An 18262-nucleotide genomic window follows, 5' to 3' on the forward strand; every position below is an offset into this window, starting at 1 on the left:
AAGTTGACAGCGCATTGAATTGTCTGCTCAATAGGTTTAAAAGTACAGAAAAGAACGCTTCCTTATACTCATGGAGAGAGGGCAAGGGAGGCGTTGTAATCAGCCCGAAAGAGGGCATTCCGAATGAAATGAGGACATTCCGAGTCAAGAATGAAGGAAATAACAAAGAACGAAGGAAGCTCAGAGGCATGTCAACCAGGGCCTGTCCAATTCCATGAAAAGTGGGTCAATTCCAGACGACAATATTCGACGCTCGGTGATGTCACGTACTGGATGCCATGTATTGTGATGCCATGTACTGTTATATTAAATTCACTACGTTACCGTACTGTGATATTCACTGTTCTGTGGTGACATGTACCATCCCAAACCATGTTCTGTACTGACATATTCTGAGCCCAAATTCGGGACCCCTTGGCCTAAGATTCAGGCCGTTTTGCAGCATGCTTGGAACAACCGAACAGAATGGGTCTGGCGCAGGGTCCTGAGACTTTGGCCAATTTCAATGGCCGAACATTGTTCCGGGGTCCAGAATGCGGAAACATAAGGCGCGCGCACACGTATATGTGAGTCCAGTTCTGGGGGAATAGGTAGGGGTGTCTACATGTATTGAAAAGGCCGCATTGATGCCTAAGGCATCCTTGTATTTCAGTCGTTTCTCAACCCCGCCTTGATTCATTCCTTCTTCACCATTCCCCGACTCGACTCCCCTTCAACTCCCCAACACGTGTCTTTAGAGTCATTCGCCGCCTTTTATGATGGCATCTTATCACCATATCCAGATAGCCCCCTTCGGCGTTGGGTCTCACATGATGGCTACTGTAGACGGGGACGGCTTTTTGGAAGTACTCCCCCCTCCGCTAGCCATCGGTAGTACACCCAACGGGTTTGCATTACCGTAGTTTCCCCATCTTTGTGACCGATGTGGTTGGCGAGCAAGGTGGCTGTCAAGCAAGTTAGTCAAGGTCCCCGCACACGATCCGTATAGGCAGGAGAGAACCGAGGCGGTTGCGCAATTATGGAGCGGCTTCGACAACCCGACATGTTCGCTGTGTTTCCATATTACCTGGTTGGTCGAGCAGCAAGATGGTGTTTCGCACATTGAGCTGCCGAGAGGCACCCTAAGAATCTTCCCGGACATCGAGGAAAGCGGCATGGAGTTTTCGGTTGACATAATGCAATACACGCGGGGTCTGTATCAGGGGCTGCCGCGTCGAGACGGGCGTACGACATTCACGATTTGTCTTTCGCTGTATGCGGATGCAGGTATGCCGCCAGCCCATAGGGACATTGCATTTACAAAGATGCCAATTAGGTTTATTCTAACATGTTCTTAGATACAAGCGCTGCTTCGCGGATCTTTAGACGGCCGCTTCCACCAACGTATGATCATGCACCTTGGCAAAGGTTTTTTCGAAAGTGCTTAGAGAAGCATCAAGAATGCAAGACATCATTTCTAGGAGACGTCATCGACGAGGAAGCCAGCATGTTTCTCCCGACAAGGGTCATTGTGGTCAATCCCCCAGGCCTAGAAGGCGAAGGTTTAGTGCAGCTCGTCGAAACGACTGCAATCCACGTTGGATCCTACACCATCCTTAGTCACTGCTGGGTAGCCCGGAGCGACAACCCCTACGGACGACAAGCGAGAATATTGAGCGCCACATGAACGTCCTAGCCCTGGACTCTGCCCCCAACTTTCAGAGACGCCGTAATACTTACCCGGGATCTGGGAGCAGAGTATTTGTGGATCGACAGCCTTTGCATCGTGCAGGACGACCCTGCCGACTGGGAAAGGGAATCCGCCAAGATGGGGCTGTATTATCATTACGCCACTCTGGTCATCGCCGCGACTGGCGCCCAGGACTCGCATGGCGGCCTCTTTGAACCACGAAGGTTGTTCGCGCGGAAGACGGACATGCCAATATTTGACCTTCCGTCATTCACGGAGGATGGCGTCCAGGACGGGTGGTTTCACATGGCCACGATGCCTTCCCTGCAGGGCACTCACCCGGCACTTAGCAAGCTAGCTACCCGGGCGTGGTTCTACCAGGAGTGGGCACTAGCCAGGCGCGTTGCTTTCTTTACGCCCAGTCAGCTGGTGTGGAGGTGCCAAGGGGAATATCGAACAGAGGCTATCGCAGACGAGCACACCAGAGACGACTACTGGGAGGACGAGCCTGAGCAATGCCGCCATGCTTACGAGATTGTCAACACAAAGTGGGACATCGGCCATTTCGACAACGCCCAGTGGATGCGAGACATTAGCGAGTACAATTGCCGAGCTCTCACCTATGAATTGAACCGCGCCCATGCCTTCCAAGGCGTCGCGAACATGTTTTCGCAACGCTATAGGCCAAGCTACGCGTTTGGACACTGGGTCGAAGATATGCCATCCTCGTTGCTGTGGAGCAAACCTCGGAGCACAGGGCCGAATAGGTTTGAACGGCGCGCCGAGATCCCCACCTGGAGCTGTTTCTCGGTATCTGGGCCGATAGAAGTTGACTCGATCATCTTCAGAAACACCGAATACCTCAACGATGCGTCAAAAGAGACTGCGGAAGAATCAAGTGGAAGTTCTAGTCATACCAGAGAAGTGGCGTGGATTTCTCCTTACAAGGAGAAGATCATCGGCTCCGTCACTGCTGCCGAAAAGCAGCTAAATATCAAGAGTTCTGCTTTGCTGCTCGAGCGCGCAGTGGCCCCCACATCCAACGCTCTGTGCTACGTCCTGCGACCATTCAACCCCGATGCCACAATCCCAGCTTCTACGACTCCCGGTCCATCAGTCCTAGGACAGAGAGGACAAAATCCATACAACTATCGTCGTCTCGGTTTGCTAGACTACGACATCCGATGGGGGAATCCTGAATTGCCACGGGAGATTCTCCCTGGAGTGCTAAACGTGCCGAAACACGGTATTTGCTTGGACATTGCCCAAGAGGAGAGTCCTTCGCATATGCTGCTTGTCCTCATCCAAGAGGTAACTATCTTGACTGAACAGGTGGCCCCAATGCCGGAACCGTATATGGTTACTAGGCCGCAAACAGCAGCCCCCGAGTCTACTTCGTTAGCCCCGAAGGTCACTTCGACAAAACTACCCAAGATCTTGAGAAGGATATTTAAGCCCCGAGCACAACCCCAGCACGCCCCTTCCTCAGTGACTCCAGGACGTGGACCTGATCGCCGGCTAGGTCCTATCTCTCATGGGTATAGCTTGGGTTCCTGGGTTGAACGTCAACCGGCGAGATCTAGCGCCGGCGGTGCAGCCACCAATAAACATGCAAGGCACAACCCGCCCCATGGAATTCTACCTAGCTTTGCACCCAGTCATACCACGAACCTACCTCGCCATTCATCTTTGTCAGAAGAGTCGGAAGCCAATGAGCCTGAAACCCACCCATCTAGCTGGCCGCCCGGTCATCGTGAAGTTCTCGCCTTGCGGCAATCGCTACCAATTCCGGCGCCGAATCTCAGCGAGGTCTTCAAGGATACGATGTTTAAGCCATCAAGCATGTGGAAAGGCCTGGTGCTAGCGCCGGTACCTGAAGCTATCGATCGGTGGCGCAGGGTGGGGACGGGCCATATATTCGTCCCGGCCTGGACGACCGGAAATCACGAGGAGTGGTCGACAGCATTGGGTTTGGAAGGTATGCCGGTAGAGACGGAGGTGATTGTTGTGTAGATGAGAGGTCTGACGAGGTTTTAAGTTATCATCAGCGATGCAATAAGTTTAGTTCATCAGTGTCAGCGGCTCGATCGCAGAGTGAATAGCTACGTCAACTTCAGGTAACGTACTTGCATAGCGAATGACGCAACATAGCGGATCACGCACTCTCCACCACTCCACACTTCTTATAACGGCCATTACACAAACTACCACCCTTAATCAATCCAAACTACGTAGAATCCTCATCTTCAGAGGTCTCCCAAACTATCTGACAGGTTCATACATTATGGCCAGTCTTGCCGCAGTTCTTACAGCGCCGAACACGCGGTTCAGCCCCCCCCGTACGACCCCTGCCTCCACGCGCATTATCATCTCCCTCAACCACAAGACCCCTCTCTTCCTGGATTTTCTCGGCTTCCTGTTGCGAAAGTGATCCTCCATGCCTAAGACGTATTTTTTAGCCCTGCGGCGCTTGCTAAGCAGCTCATTTGCTGTTCGAAGGTCCAGGATCTCTTGCTCCATCAAAGCTATCTTTTGCATAACCTTAGTTGTACTCTTTGCTAGAAAGTCTAAATGGTTATAAATAGTTGTTGGTAAGCTATGTTGATGATAGGCAATCCTGCTTTTGATCAAAGTAGTCTGCGAAGCGGCTTCGGTTGGATTGTTTGGCGTCTGCCCAATCCAGGTAGAGGCTGTGCCAGAGCGGGAGTTCTGAGGTGTTGGCGTACGAAGTATAAACTCCAAGCGAGAAAGCACTTCGTCAGGATTAAATGGAACAAGGCCAGTCGCTCGGAAGCCAGCCTGGGCGTTTTGTGTAGTCATAGACTTATCGTATGCATCTTTAAATGCAAGAAAGAAGTCGTCCTTTGTGATGTGGGTAATTTGCATCCGCATCATCCGCTCAATTCCCCAACCGTATAAGTCTTTCAACGTGCTGAAACAGCCTATATCAACAGGCTGGAGCTTGTGAGAGGAGTGAGCAGGCATACAAAGCGTGATGATGTTATTTGCCTTGCAGTAATCCTCAAATTCGTTTGTGTGGTGGGAACCGTGGCCATCGAGAATCAGGAGCCGATATACGCCGGTTGTACGAGGTTTTGTAGCCCGTTCAAAGTGTGCCAGCCATTCAAGACTAATCTCATTTGTAGTCCAACCATTTGCGCTTGTACGAACTCTCCAACCTTTCGGAAACTTGCCATTAGTATACCAAGAGAGGAGGTGATATTGGCCCTTCACGATCAAGTATGGCGGCACTATCCAGCCATCCGAACTCATCGCCATAATTGCTGAAACATATTCCCAATTGCCAGGCTGCTTCGTACAAGGTCTGCCACGCCTTTCTGAGGACGTGACGACCTTTGCGTGCGAGAGCATACCCATCAGAATCCCAGTCTCATCAAAATTGTAGATATCCTTCTCTTGGATACCGTACTTTGCGATTGTGTTTCGTACGAGCGCAAACCGCTCTCCAATGACCACTGGATCTTCGCATTTAGCCCTTTGGTAATCGATTTGACGTCGAAAACGCGTAGTGAGCTCGTCGTGTCGTCGTACAAAGTGCTCTGCCCATCGGGGCCGACACCTGACGCGTCGCGTAACGCGAGCAGGCGATTGGCCATAGCTCGCACATCACAAAGCCGGGGCTGAAATCCTCGCGAATCTAGATCGAGAATGCGTTCAAGAAGCACGCCCTCTTCTGAATCGGTCAATTTCCTTGAGTTGGCTAAGATATCGCGTCGTGATGGTTTGCCAGCGCGTCGGCGTCGGAGGGTTGCCTCGGAGACGTCGTAGATATTAGCTGCAGCTCGTCCGGAGAGTTTGGAGTCTTTTTCAAGAGCTTGAATAGCAAGGATAATACTGGCTTCTTTTGACGCCGATTGCATTTTAATTGATGGAGAAAAGTGGTGGTAAAGGTGAAAGGTGGTAGGTGGGGCAGAAAGTGCGTCATCCGCTATGTTGCGTCATTCGCTATGCAAGTACGTTATAGCATTGAAATTATTTCCCCCTCTGCTTCCTGTTAGTGACACACACAAAGACTCCAAGCTAGTTTCCCACGTCGGCCTTGCTACGGGAAGAGCTTATCCTTCACCGCCTTTACATAGGCCTCGGTCGACACATTAGATCCGCCATCTTTCAATATCTTCCCCATCCAACTCTTCGCCAGGACGCTCGTAACATCCCATTCGGCTTTGCTATCTGCCTCTTTAGCCTCAAGATATGCCAACACCACCGCCGTCGCTAGTAGTCCCTTGTTTTCGGCAACCTTTGTCGTATCCGTTATAGTGACGTCTAGTAGACTCCCAGTACCTAATTCTTTAACTGCAGCCTCCGCATCGGTCTTCTTTGTCGCCTGGTTAGCGTCTTCAATTTCCATCGCCTTCAACAGCTCCGCATGCTTGTCCCAATCCCATCGCCACTCCCCATCCAACTTGTAGTCAAGGAGCTTAAGTATCTTGCTCCCGTTACGTATGCCAAAGGCTTTGGTGTCGTACTCGTCTCCGGCATGCCACGTCTCGAGTGACTCAGCCAAGGCGCCACCGCGCAGTACCTCGTGAAGCTGCAAATTGGCAATAATGACCTGCTGCTGGGCCTGTTGGAGTTGCCACCGGAGGTCCTGAATGATGTGGATGAGATTTTCGATGCGGGTTTTGGCGCCGGTAGCAGACTGAGGGATTGAGGTGCTGAGATCCCGGGACAGGCCCATCGTTGTCTGGTAGGCCGCCGCAACGGACTGGACGTATTCCGGCTTTCGGATCACATCGCCGAGTGGAACATCGCGGAAGCTTGTCGCCGTGAGGGTGCCGTTCTGGCTCTAGTTTGATCTTTAGTACCGGATACCTTAGAGACCGAGGTGTGTGGTGTAGAGTTGGTTGCTTACCATCTTGCCGGATTCAGGTGCCTTCCGCCGGTATGATAGGTAACAACTTGCAGTGTCGATTGGGTGTAAAGTGACAGTGAGGAGTGATAAGTTACGAGAGAGCAGCACAAGAGTGCATTTCGGATGATTCCCTCACACCAAGGGCCGTGTTTCCAGCCCGTGGCTTAAATGCGAGGGTTCGGCCACTGTCCTCGTCCCCTGAGAGTTCTGAGAGCACACCGACCGGTGCCGGGAACATCCATGTTTCTACGCTTCTCCGAGGGCGTACGGCTCAACAAGGTGCCCGACCGGCTGCCGTACACCTGCAAGGCGACCTAATAGTCGAGGCTTACCAGAACGATTGGAAGCGAGATTGGGAAACTTAAAGTTGCCTTATGCCCCTGAAGCCCATGTGATATATTGCTTCCATTCATTCCATCCACTGAAAACCGACCGAACTCCGATTACCCAGGCCACCCCATTGTTGTTCGAGCCACGTACGTCTGTAAGTCGCGTGGTTGTGTGCTTTGAGGTTTTGGAGCTCTCATGCCCGTTCCACATCTTGGGCATCGAGCAATGCCATCATGCACTGCATGCCAGAGACGCTTGTTTCGCGCCGATAGGGGCTGGGCGTGGTTGGGTTGGTGGGGCGAGCCTAAATTATTCTGCGAGTCTTCAGTGGACAGGACTCGGCTAGGTAAGCCATTCGATCTTGGGTATTGGGTTAGGGAAGTTGGGCGAACTGCATTTTTAGGCACCAGTTTCCGCCCGCAAGAGAGGGAGCTGGGATCTGAGGGGAAACATCATTCTATTGGGCAACCTGCTGCATCTCGTTTCCACCACTAGACAACGCGATTGCCGTCGTTCCTCGGCGCTCTTGCTTCATGCTCTGCCAGTTAAGAAGCCCGTCGAGTTCAGGCCTTAGAAACCCCCCTGGAGCTGCGGCGAATGGCCTTCCAGACTTGATTGAAACGCGGGTCATTGCCTCCGAACTTACACATCTCGCGGTGGTCACCGCCCATCATCGTCGCCTCCTCATTTGGTAGGTGGAGAACTGCCGACATTTTTCCAACAACCTAAAGAACTCAAGCGTCAGTCGAGTGCTCAAAGATGGCTAAGCGTCCGTCGCAAACCAAGCATCGAAAACATGCGAGAAATCCAAGAATTCGAAACCCAAACTTACCACCGTTCCAAGTCCCGTCATCGCATGTTGCTCATAGAAGCTTGTGATGGCGTATTGTGGTGTATAAGGTCGGAAATCCTCCGATATCTTGTGTAGATCGGGAGAGTGCCTCTCCAGCGTTCTGAGGAAGTTCGCTGGCGGTTGGTGCATAATCGCCTGCGCAATATTGGAGATATGGCGAGCCCATGTCGCTGCATCTGCACCTTTATGAGGGGTTCCAAAGAAGACCTATCTCGGTTTGGTCACTGAGTGAGAATGGCTTTGAAGTTATGTACGAGGCAGGGCTGACGCCCCTGTCGTTCTGTTAGAGTCAGGGGATTTGAGTGCTTACAATTCCCTTCGTGGACTCAGCGATATCCTTGTAGGCCTTCTTCTTGTTGGCGATTGTCAAGGCCTACAGCCGAATCTTGATTGTTAGCTACCAAGTCTCACCAGGATGAGAGGATGGTAAGTTATTGCATCTACCTGTTTGACAATAATGCCCCCTAAGCTGTGCGCTACGAAGACAATAGGACGCCCATTGAACCCAATAGGGCCATCCTGATCTCCATCTTCATCCTCGTCGTCCTGCACAAGTTAGCACCCAACCCACTACCTCCTCCCTTGTCCCACAGCAGCAGTGATATCTCGATCTCGGACACTTACATCTCCCTCGCGAAGATCTCTAAGCTCCGCCAGCAAGCTACCCGCATGGTTGCGGACCTTCTGCTCCGAGGTGTTGCCAAGAACTGTTGCATCGTATCCAAATGTCATAACGCGGACGCCAGGGAGCTTAGTGTGGAGCAAGTCCTTGAGCCATAGTGTAGACTCGCCCATTCCGGAAGTCTGCGTCCACGTTTCGATACGGTGTCCGTTGAGCCCGTGGACAGCGACGACACTTCATGAATAAATGAGTTAACGACAGACGAAGGTCTAGGGCAATTTGTCCTGATAAGGGTGTGACAACGACAGAACTTACTCAATGGGTCGGCGAGCGTCAATTGGTGATTCACGGAGGACTTTGAGCCCGAATTCCGTTGTTCTTCCCACAGCCTCGGTCATCGTATTGAGTGTCAAAGGCCGTTTACGCGCCGGTGAACCAAGTGTGTCCCAAGGAGTATCCGTGCCGAAACGTCGGGGAATGCCTCAAAATTCGTTGCGTAAAAAGGACAAGAAGAACGGAGGCTCCCTTGGGCCCAATATGACCCTGGGCAACTCCCACTCCAGCTTTGGCGGCGCCGGTCTGACCCCGTCCATGTTAGGCGCACATTAGGCCTTGGCCCCAGTGTGAGTGGGTGTGATCGCCCAAAAGGTCTGCCACTCCAAGCTGAGTTCAGTGCAGCCCAGAAAATTGGGCTTCTGGATGCGGCTGCCAATTGTTGGGACTGTCTGGTCTTGGGCAGCGTTGAAGAGACCCCCTCATATATTTGCTCGCTTCTCCCACAAATCATTGAGGTCCACCATTCTGTTGACTGGGAGTTTTCGGGCTGAGGGTCGGCTCATCGTGCCTGCCGCTCCCCAGAGAGCGCTGCCCCCAGGAAAGCGTAAGAACATTCAAATACATGGCCATTCCTCATGTAAAAACGTCCACCGGACCATGCGCCAAAAATCATCCTACTGATACTACTGTCCCATCCACTTCCGAAATGATAGAGAAACCACTAGAATCGAAAGAATTGTACGACCCAGAGAGAGCGGGATGTGGTGCCCCGGCTGTAGAGTAAGCTCTTCTCCTGTTCTGAGTCCCTTTTTTTAGCAAGCCTCCCTAACTTGACATCACCAAGTGTGATCCTCATCCACGGTCTCGATGGCGATCCCGTCGAGACATGGGCACATACGACAATAGACACCAAGCCACCTCGCCGCACCGTGTGGCCAGAGATTCTGCTCCCCAAGATCCTACCCCGTGCAAGAATTCTGTCATTCGGGTACAGCGGCGACATGTATCGAAACAAGTCTGTGGCGGGTATTAGGGGCAATGCCGGTGCTCTCCTTGACCACCTGAGGGCGCTTCGGTACGGTGTGGACCAGACGCGGCCTATCGTCTTCGTGGCACACTGCTTAGGGGGTCTCATCGTCAAGCAGGCGAGTCTTCCCTCCGTTGCTTTCCCATTTTTGGCACCAAACCTTTAGGTCTGATGCGTGTACTAATGGTTTGTTTCGGACACTTCAGGCCTTATGCTTCGCAAACGCAGACGAGCATCACAAGCTCATCGCCTCTGCGACGAAAACGATCGTGAGTCGACCCACTCCCCCAGGAATACCTACATAGGCCAGACCTGACACACTCCGTCACAAGATCTTCTTCGGAACACCCCACTTTGGTGCGGAAAAGAAGCAGTGGAATCACCTTGCACAGCGCTACTCTCAACTGTCTGGGTCCCGCGGGCAGGCGTCGTTACTGCTTGCGGCGATGATCCGAGACTCAGGTGACTTGGCCGAAATTAGTGAGGATTTCACCGAAGTCGCTCCCAAGTACAAGATTATTAGCTTCTTTGAGATGGTGACGTGGCAGAACACTGGAGAGTTGATCGTTGACATGACCAGCGCCCGCCTAGATATTCATGGAGAGCGAGTGGTAGGTGTCAATGCTGATCATCTTGGTATTTGCCGCTTCGCAGACGAGAACAACATGACTTTCATGTCAGTCTGGCAGGCAATCAAGGACGCAGCTCCCACCAGTGCAGAAGCCTTTCATGGTATCGGAAAGTTCGGCGAGAAGCAATGGGAGATAACCGTCAAAGAGGTCCCCAAAGACAAGGGTGTGAGTGGATTGGAGAAGATTCAGCAAACTTACACCCCTCTGAAGAGGATCGAAGATGGACGTTCAAACGTTTCTGAAGAGCTGTTCGTATCGCCAGGGTCATTTAACGAGCGCCCGAAGTTGGGCAAAGCATTTCCATGGCAGTCGAGGGAAAATGAGGCAGAGTCTCAGGGCAGTGACCCTGCCCTGAGCGAGCCGCCAAAGGTCGAAGTTCCTACCGTTGGAATCGAGAAGCAAGAGACAAGAACAAAGCAGAAACGAAGCCAGTCCGTCCGAGAAATGCTAGGCAGAGGTTTTCGGTGGCGAGGGACATAATGACTGATGTGTTTGTTCAGATGGAGGGAGCGCCGAATTCGCTCAATCTGTACTTAAAACTTCCTTTGCTATCGTATCAAAATGATTAGTGCTGCAGAGATACACCAAGGGTTTTGAACATACCTAATCCTTTTCCGGCCTTCTTCACCCGACCCCACCAAGTGAGTTTGGCCGCCCGTGTCTGTGCAGCTGTCTGAGGTGGTTGCACGGGTAATTCCTCTCCCGTCGTCTTTTTTGGCAAGACTTCATTCTTCTTCTCAACCCCCGCCGAGGTGCCTTTTGTTGGTGAGATGCCTGGCTGGACAGGCTCCGGTAGAGGGAGTTCGTTCTTTAGTGAAAGTATGTGGTCCTCCGGAACTGCCTCTACTCCCCGTGGCTCCACTGACTTGATTCGTGAAGGAATATCTCGAGCTGCTCTATCAGGGGGGGGCTTTCTATGCTGTAAATGCGAAGATCTTCGCTTTGGTATTGCCTGTTGTGGCAGTAGGTCTGGCGGGTGAGAGGCTACAGGGCGTTCCACCGCCACATTCCGGAACGGGGGTGATCTAGGGGTGGTAGGAAGCTGTTGCTGAACCTCATCCATCTGTTTGGCTGATGGCTTCCCAGCCGCCTCAGGGGTCTGCATTTCTTGGGTAGCTGGGGCTACCCCCTTAGGAGAATTTTGGTTTGTTGTCTCTGATTGCACGGAATTCCCCCTTTTTTGCGCACCCGGTGGTACTCCTGGTGATTCCCTCTCCGCGGGCGCCTCCTGCAGTTTCTTCTGTGTCGATGCCTCCTCTTGGGGCGGCTTTTCCCGTTCTTCCATGGGGGACTGGGCTGTAAATTCTGGAGAGGGCTGACGGGACGGGTGCTCCACTGAGATATCCGTCCTCTCTGTCGTTAGAGGCCGCTCCTGATCAACAGCCCGAGACATGTCAGTTATGGTGGTCTCGGGTGCCATTTGTGTAACCTCGGGCATATTAGCAGGGATTGACGTAGGTCTCTTGTCAAGTAAAGTAGGAGGATCCTCCGAATCGTACACGGGGATGAGATTCGCAGGACACTCTGAGGGATATTCTACAGTCGGTCCTCTGGTGCAAAACCACCAAACCTCGGCCCAAGATTTTGCACGTTCTGTGCTTCCATCCACCAGCCGTTTCTTTCTTTCCAGAGTTGCTTTATCATTTGCGCCTGGCCAAGAGACACTAGCCTTTGCCATGTGCTTGTGCCAGTTGAGCGCCGCGTAGCGAACGAAGGCGTGTTGCTTGATCCTTCTCCTGACTTTGGACTCCCACACATCCATAGTGGCAGCTGTCGGTGCCACTCCCGAATCCTTAAAATAATCCATGTTGAGGTATGCAATGCAGATGTTGGCAAGGACTGCGTGTGAGGTTCGCTCAACTTGATCAGAGTCCGAACCTCCAAAAAGCTTAGATCCAGCTTCTAAGAAAATCGACCGGAGGTCTCTTTGCGTAAACTCCAGGCGCTCATCCTGAAATTTGACAAGGTGCCCACAGCACATGTCTACCCTGATCTTTATGTTATCGTCGAGGGAGTTCTCAAATTTCTCAATATCCCCCAAGAGAATATCAACTTTCCTGGCGTCTGCTGAACCCTGCAAATCCGGTTCTATCACTATCCCCAGTGCTTGCGCGATATTGAACTCGGTGGGGTTTAATGGCGCATTCTGAAATAGAGCCCAGCGAATGACTTGCGCAAAAAGTACACTGAAATGCTGTTTCGAAACGAAATATCGTAGGATAAAACGGTAGGGATCCTCTATGTCGCGTAATAGGTCTCTCACCAGCCTAATCACATGGATCCTCCTAGCGTTGGGATCACGGCTCAGATAGTCCACCACTATAGTCGCGGACGAGTAGCAGCCCTTGGCGCGCTCCGCAATCTCCGTACACATGTCTTCCTAGTCTGAGGTGAACGATTGATCGGGTTTTTTGAGGAAGTCCCATAGCTTCCTGAGGCTAATTCTCACTATCTTCTTGAAATCTTCAGCGGTGTCCTCGGGGGTGACGGCGTACTGGTTGAATCCGCACACAGAAAGTTGCGTTCCCAGGTCTGACGCTTTCCGTGACAGTATCAAGATGCGAAACTTGGAGGACTTCGGTCTTGTATCGCTGTCAGATTTGTGTTTCTCGGGCTTCAACTCTTCAAGATTCTTCTCGAACTGTCGAATACACGTAAGGAATCCCGTCCTGCACTCATCCCGGAGTTCATCTAGCCCATCCACAACAAATGCCAGAGAATGGCGTGCTGCAACTTTGGCCATTGTCTCAGGCCAGTGAGTTGCGAGCAGACCTTGAGCCCACATCTTTGAGCCCAGGTGCAAAGACTGAGAAACTTTTGGCAGGAGGTCCCTGATTATCTCGGGTTCCAAACGCAAGGCTTGGTGAAGTGTGGCTCGCATCAAAGCTTGAAGATTGCCTCTTCCTGGGGTGGAATTGCTCATGAAGCAGTAGATAGCCTCATGAGGCGTTGAAGACATGGCGGCAATGATGTGTTTGGCGAGAAAGCTCTTGCCGCCGCCTGGTTGGCTGCTTACGCAGAGTTTGTGCCTCCCCGGTATGCCATCCAGCCAGTCTCTGAACTCGGGCCGCTGGGCGATCCACGTGCAAGTTCCCTCTGTCGACTCTCTGTTGAGAAAATATCGGTGGAATTCTTCTGGGCAAAGAGAATACAGCGCTTTCCTCTCCTGCAGGCTGAGTCGATCTGATAGGACAAGGATTGGTGACCCGATTAGCTGAGGTGGCACCACGAATGAATGCTAACTGATGGGTGGACGTACCGATTGGCTTTGGCATCTGACTGATCAGCCATTCCACTCCGCTCCACACCGGCCTGAACCTATCACCCTCGTTGTGCCCAAACTTGCACAACTCGAGATGGTCCCCAGACGTAAAGGAATGCCGCTCCCTTTCGATATCATGGATCAACCCCTGGGCCTCCGTGACGAGCTGGAGATTGTGTTGGCTGAGTAACGAACCGCTGCTAGCAAAGTAGACAAAGGGACTGGCTCAGATCGACGTACTACTTGTTTCGCACCATCCATGGGTACCTCTTCCACGAAGGACACAAATGCTAGGTTCTTCTGAACCGCCTTGAAGTCTTGGGATATTCTGTACATCATTTCGCTGTTCAGCTTGATGTCGTTCACCATCGTTTCTGTCGGGTCGACGTCCTTTTCTGGCGCATTTCGCCGCAGGACGCACTCGGCAAAGAAATCCCATGCGGCTTCGTCCATACCCCATTGTGGCGTCGCAAAGAACATCTAAGTGGTGGCTAATAAGTTAGATTTCCGCTCAGGGGCGGTTTCTTGGCACGGAAAGTTGGGACTTCTCTGCTTGCAATTCCTCGGCTTGCCTCCCACAGGGATTTAAATTTTTGCTTGTCACGGGCTAGTCGAATGGCCTGTTTGATTATGATCCCCCCAAGGCTGTGGCCGACGAAGATGATCGGGCGTATCATGGCAGCCTCATCCTCTTCCCGATCGTCGTACAGCTTAGAAAGTAAGTCGGTGGCGTGGGCCCTGATACCGGCCTTGCTCGTCGTACCATAGATGGTTGTGGTGTAGCGAAACGAGCGGACACGGATGTCGTGCACCTTGCTGGGCAGGAGATGCCAGGGCCAGGCGCATCCATCGGCGGCTTCCCAGCTTTTGATGTAGTGTCCGCCCAGACCAGCAACGAGGACGATGTCTGCTCTGACTCTTGCTGTTTCGTCCTCGGGATGGAAATGTTCGAGAACCGAGTAGGCTGTGTCGGCCGGGTGGATGTTGCTCGTCGCCATCTTGGCTCACTTGATCGTGTTGAGTATTGAGCAGCAGGACGTCGCGATACGCTTGGGTCCAGATCTTGGGTGGTCTCGGTAGCTTGGGCAGCGCGCGCATCTGGCTCTAGACCTCTACCCCACTTCTCGCGCAGTCTCCAATTATAACATGCCTTGCTCTTGCTAGATTCCTAGACCGCAACTGATCGACCCCGCCGCAAGCACTTGCTATCGAATCAAAATTTCCACAGCCTGTTGAGCACCAATCTAAGCTCCGGTCCATTCGCCGCGGCAGCGAGTAGGATCGGGCGCTAGACACACTAATCCCTAATCTACTCGCACAACCTCGAGGTACATGATATGGGAGACCCCGAACCCAGCAAGACAATAGCCGACTCGGACGGCCTTTTCGCAGCCCAAGCCGACTCGATCATCAAATCATACACCTTCGCTAACACCTCAATCAACTGGCATCCCGAAGACGAACCTAACAGTCTCGCCAAAGCCGACGCTCTCATAAAGTTCCACATCTTCGCCAACCCCCAAATCCACCCCGAGGACGCCCCCGACACCCTCACCTCAGCCGGCGAGCAACTCTCCTCCCTAGCGTCGACCTTGCTCAAGCTCCTCTCCCAAACCTCCTCCCGAGCCTGGGAGCGAGACCTCCAGTTCAATGACCTCACCGAAGAAGTCGCACGACTAAAAGACCAGCTCCGCGACAGCGTGACGCTCTGCGATCTAGCAAACCCGCCTAGACGACCCATGAGCGCGCTCGAAGTTGCCTACAAGAAGGCCGCCGAGGCGCGCAAGGATGATTTAGCTAAGTTAGACAAAAAGAATCAGGAGATAGAAGCAGAACTGGAAGCACTGAGGGCGGAGCTAGAACGCTTGAAAGCCGAGTTAGAAAGCCTGAGGGAGAAGCTTGCCAATGAGAGGTCGAAGAATTGGATGTTGAAGTACCAGTGGATGGACATGGGCGAGGAAGTTTGGAGGCTGAATGTGTGGTTGAGGAATAGTGTTGCGTTGTGCGATCTGGAGCATCCACCGAGGAAGCCGAAGGCGGCGATGGAGAGAGCGTTGGAGGAGAAGATTGCGAAGCTTGAGGCGCGGATTCGGAATCCGATTGGTAGAGGGAGATCAAAGTCTGTAACTTTTTGATGGCTGGTTCGGGGTCGGATGTTTGATTTCCAATGCATTGGGCAGTGAACAAGTTATGGGATATTTAAAAGGTTTGTATTATCTTGCTTGGTCTTCTTGGGTCTCTAGCAAAGCTAGGCACCCTTTCTAATAGTTTTGTGTGGTGGCAAGGCTGGTGGTTGGTGTGGCCTACACCAACTGAACTGTCTAACCACCTCACACTAGTGAAGGCTAAGGACATCCGTATAAAGAAATGGATGATCCCACGTTTACCAACTTTGTCTTTTCTTTTTTAGTGATTATTCGAGTTCAAACGCATTTTCTTCCTCTTCATGCCACCAAATATGCTCGCCATGCATCCATTCTTCCAGATATGCTTGGCCTAAAACGTGAAACCGTCCTGGCGTAGTAGATTTGCGGAGCACAATGGGGGTTCTCGAGCCATGGATAACACAGACAAGGTCGCCGGCTCTCGGTCGTAGCAGAGTAAAACTTTGACTAACCGGTGGTGGAGTGCCGCCCCGGACGTACTTTGGGTTGCCATATTATCCCATGGCTGACCAATCCACAGATTCGGCGTCATCTCGATGATCCATGGCCACTCCAGGTATCTCATCATGGTGAAGGGATCCCCGGTCTTTGAAAACTCGTTGCAAGAAGAAGTTGCACAAATCACATCAATCACATTGCCACGCACACGGAGAGCCCGCGCAAGCCCATGTCGCTCCAAGGGCATAGGGTTGTAGTCAAAGCCGCCGCTCGCACTAAAACTTGAACCAGCGCTCCTCGTCAGTCCGCTCCTCGTGCTGGGCAAATGCCACTCTATCGCCCACGAGGTCACCCTTAAGACTTTGCTACCATACCCGATGGGCGGATACCGCGTGTACGCAAAGATGTCCAGACCCTTACTCGCTGCCGCAAGCTCGGCCGAGGTTTTCATAAAGACTTCGTCGACCGTTAGTGAATAGTCCGCATTAAGCGCCCGTGGCTGATCTTGTAGGGATAGATAAGCGTAAACCCGGTCCCGGAGATCCGTGCAGTCCATAATCGCGCTCAGACGTCCCAGCAAGTGAAGGAAGTCGCCTCGTCGCACCTGTGCATTCTTGCTCGTCCACGTCCTCCTGCAGTATTGGATATGACGGATTGCAGCGGCGGCCGTCGTCTTGAGCACTGGCGCCCCCGACAGGATTCCTTCCCTCTTCTTAGTTATCGTTGCAAATGCGAGGATCGCTAGATCCATCGATTCCCATCGAAACACATCTTTGGAGACGCGGACCGTGCAGTCCGCCGCCAGGGCGACCTCCTGAATAACCCAAGCTCGCGTGAACCGGGTTGAGGTGTTAATTTGATGGCGCAGTGATGCTGTGAATAAGGGTCTTACCAAGCACGGTTCATCAAATCGAGCAGTCTGAGTTCAGTTCCGTCTCCCAGGACCCCTTTTCTGGAGTGCGGGGCAGATATATCACCAAGCCGTGCCTCTATATTCTCAACAACCGTCGGTAAGACTTGACGAAGGGGGTTTTCCCTAGTAGAACCTAACCGATCGATATCCCGGAGCAACTCAAGTGCCGCTGAGTCGCCATCACCAGCTTCCCCGAGCCACACTAAAGTTCTGCGGCTCTCACGGTATATCGAAGCCATCATGGCGACCTGGCTGTTTCGCTTAGGTACGTCCTTCTGGTTAATGCATACTTGAACAGCCCAGTACGTCGCTGTGTAGTCATTTGCGCGCTCGTCTTCGCGTAGGCGCTTGAGGAAGCTGTGCAAATTCGGCGTGATGGTCAGGATCTGGTCCCCTTCGACTCTAATAGGCGTTCTTTCAGTTGGATCCCCCCATGTGTATGAGAGCGCTTCAAAGCCGCCGCTTTCGAATAGCTGCGCCTCGATTAGTTGGATGGAAAGGAGATCGCTGTCATGAGCTGATGAGGGATCGACGAGCCAGAAGGTGGGTCACGGACAGCGCCGCAACAGCATCTAATCGTACACCGTCCTACACAGTTTCCTCGCCATCACGATAATTCCTACCTGAGGTAGCCATTCTTTTCCTATCCACGTCCAGTTAGCTGGGCTATAACCAAGGCTTATTCTCCATGTTGCTAGAAGAGTTCTGAAGGGTTCCTGCTCAAGAAGCGGCGACCTTGGTTAAAGGAACGCGATTCTCGTCCTCTTCGTAGGAGCAGGTCAGAAAGCGTGGCCCTGGCGAGTTGTGGCCGACCCATGCATCGAATTGGTCAGTATTGGTAACACACGTGTATGTGTGTATGTGTATGTGTGTGTGTGTATGTATGTATTTGTGTGTGCGTGTGTGTGTGTGTGTAACCATCGATACCGAGGGATCACCTTGCTAAATCAGCATACTGTTTACAGACACCTTGGGTCAAGGCTCGCCAACCTCTTTCTTGGTCTGCGCTGGCATGCCTCGGCAGGTAACGATACTGTATGTACAACTCACGGTCGTCTTGGCTCTACCATTGTGGGCGGCGGCAGCAAGACACCGTGGCATTTGGCCGAACCACGAATCTATAAATGTAGTGTATTTCCCCCTTTTCCACGCCAGCTGTTGGCTCGCTTTCCGCCCACTTCCGCCGTGGCACACGTCCG

At 52.4% G+C, this 18262-nt stretch overlaps 7 protein-coding genes across 7 annotated transcripts; 3 read left to right on the forward strand and 4 right to left on the reverse strand.

The window, feature by feature from the left end:
• Positions 1–465: 465 nt before the first annotated feature.
• On the forward strand, positions 466–3123 carry B0T26DRAFT_679882 (heterokaryon incompatibility protein-domain-containing protein; the record flags this gene model as incomplete). The annotated part of the gene is made up of 5 exons (XM_060440408.1): positions 466–566; positions 941–1266; positions 1461–1609; positions 1676–2980; positions 3037–3123. 5 exons carry the CDS (start codon positions 466–468, stop codon positions 3121–3123), a joined length of 1968 nt encoding a protein of 655 aa, XP_060291254.1.
• Positions 3124–5648: 2525 nt separating this feature from the next.
• Positions 5649–6760, reverse strand: B0T26DRAFT_725635 (uncharacterized protein). Its single transcript, XM_060442782.1, has 2 exons — positions 6546–6760; positions 5649–6479 (listed from the first exon to the last, which is right to left on the reverse strand). The coding sequence occupies exons 1-2, from the start codon at positions 6546–6548 to the stop codon at positions 5733–5735; spliced, it is 750 nt and encodes a 249-aa protein (XP_060291255.1). The 5' UTR covers positions 6549–6760; the 3' UTR covers positions 5649–5732.
• Positions 6761–7438: 678 nt separating this feature from the next.
• B0T26DRAFT_654881 (Alpha/Beta hydrolase protein) lies at positions 7439–8586 on the reverse strand (the record flags this gene model as incomplete). The annotated part of the gene is made up of 5 exons (XM_060438585.1): positions 7439–7600; positions 7708–7935; positions 8039–8101; positions 8173–8247; positions 8353–8586. Coding segments are annotated over 5 exons (762 nt in total), but the record flags the coding sequence as incomplete, so codon positions are not given.
• An 885-nt stretch (positions 8587–9471) lies between these two features.
• B0T26DRAFT_602542 (uncharacterized protein) lies at positions 9472–10327 on the forward strand (the record flags this gene model as incomplete). Its single annotated transcript, XM_060435764.1, has 3 exons — positions 9472–9786; positions 9860–9922; positions 9986–10327. Coding segments are annotated over 3 exons (720 nt in total), but the record flags the coding sequence as incomplete, so codon positions are not given.
• Positions 10328–12665: 2338 nt separating this feature from the next.
• B0T26DRAFT_788792 (uncharacterized protein) lies at positions 12666–14545 on the reverse strand (the record flags this gene model as incomplete). The annotated part of the gene is made up of 4 exons (XM_060446825.1): positions 12666–13468; positions 13545–13713; positions 13788–14027; positions 14093–14545. 4 exons carry the CDS (start codon positions 14543–14545, stop codon positions 12666–12668), a joined length of 1665 nt encoding a protein of 554 aa, XP_060291258.1.
• A 179-nt stretch (positions 14546–14724) lies between these two features.
• Positions 14725–15934, forward strand: B0T26DRAFT_725649 (uncharacterized protein). The gene has a single exon (XM_060442783.1). The coding sequence runs from the start codon at positions 14885–14887 to the stop codon at positions 15680–15682; it is 798 nt and encodes a 265-aa protein (XP_060291259.1). The 5' UTR covers positions 14725–14884; the 3' UTR covers positions 15683–15934.
• A 225-nt stretch (positions 15935–16159) lies between these two features.
• Positions 16160–18133, reverse strand: B0T26DRAFT_679886 (uncharacterized protein; the record flags this gene model as incomplete). Its single annotated transcript, XM_060440409.1, has 5 exons — positions 16160–16191; positions 16223–16307; positions 16359–17023; positions 17287–17465; positions 18114–18133. 5 exons carry the CDS (start codon positions 18131–18133, stop codon positions 16160–16162), a joined length of 981 nt encoding a protein of 326 aa, XP_060291260.1.
• Between the last annotated feature and the right edge of the window lie 129 nt (positions 18134–18262).

This window comes from Lasiosphaeria miniovina, assembly GCF_030549165.1.
Source record: "Lasiosphaeria miniovina strain SMH2392-1A chromosome Unknown B0T26scaffold_7, whole genome shotgun sequence".
NCBI lineage: Eukaryota > Fungi > Ascomycota > Sordariomycetes > Sordariales > Lasiosphaeriaceae > Lasiosphaeria > Lasiosphaeria miniovina.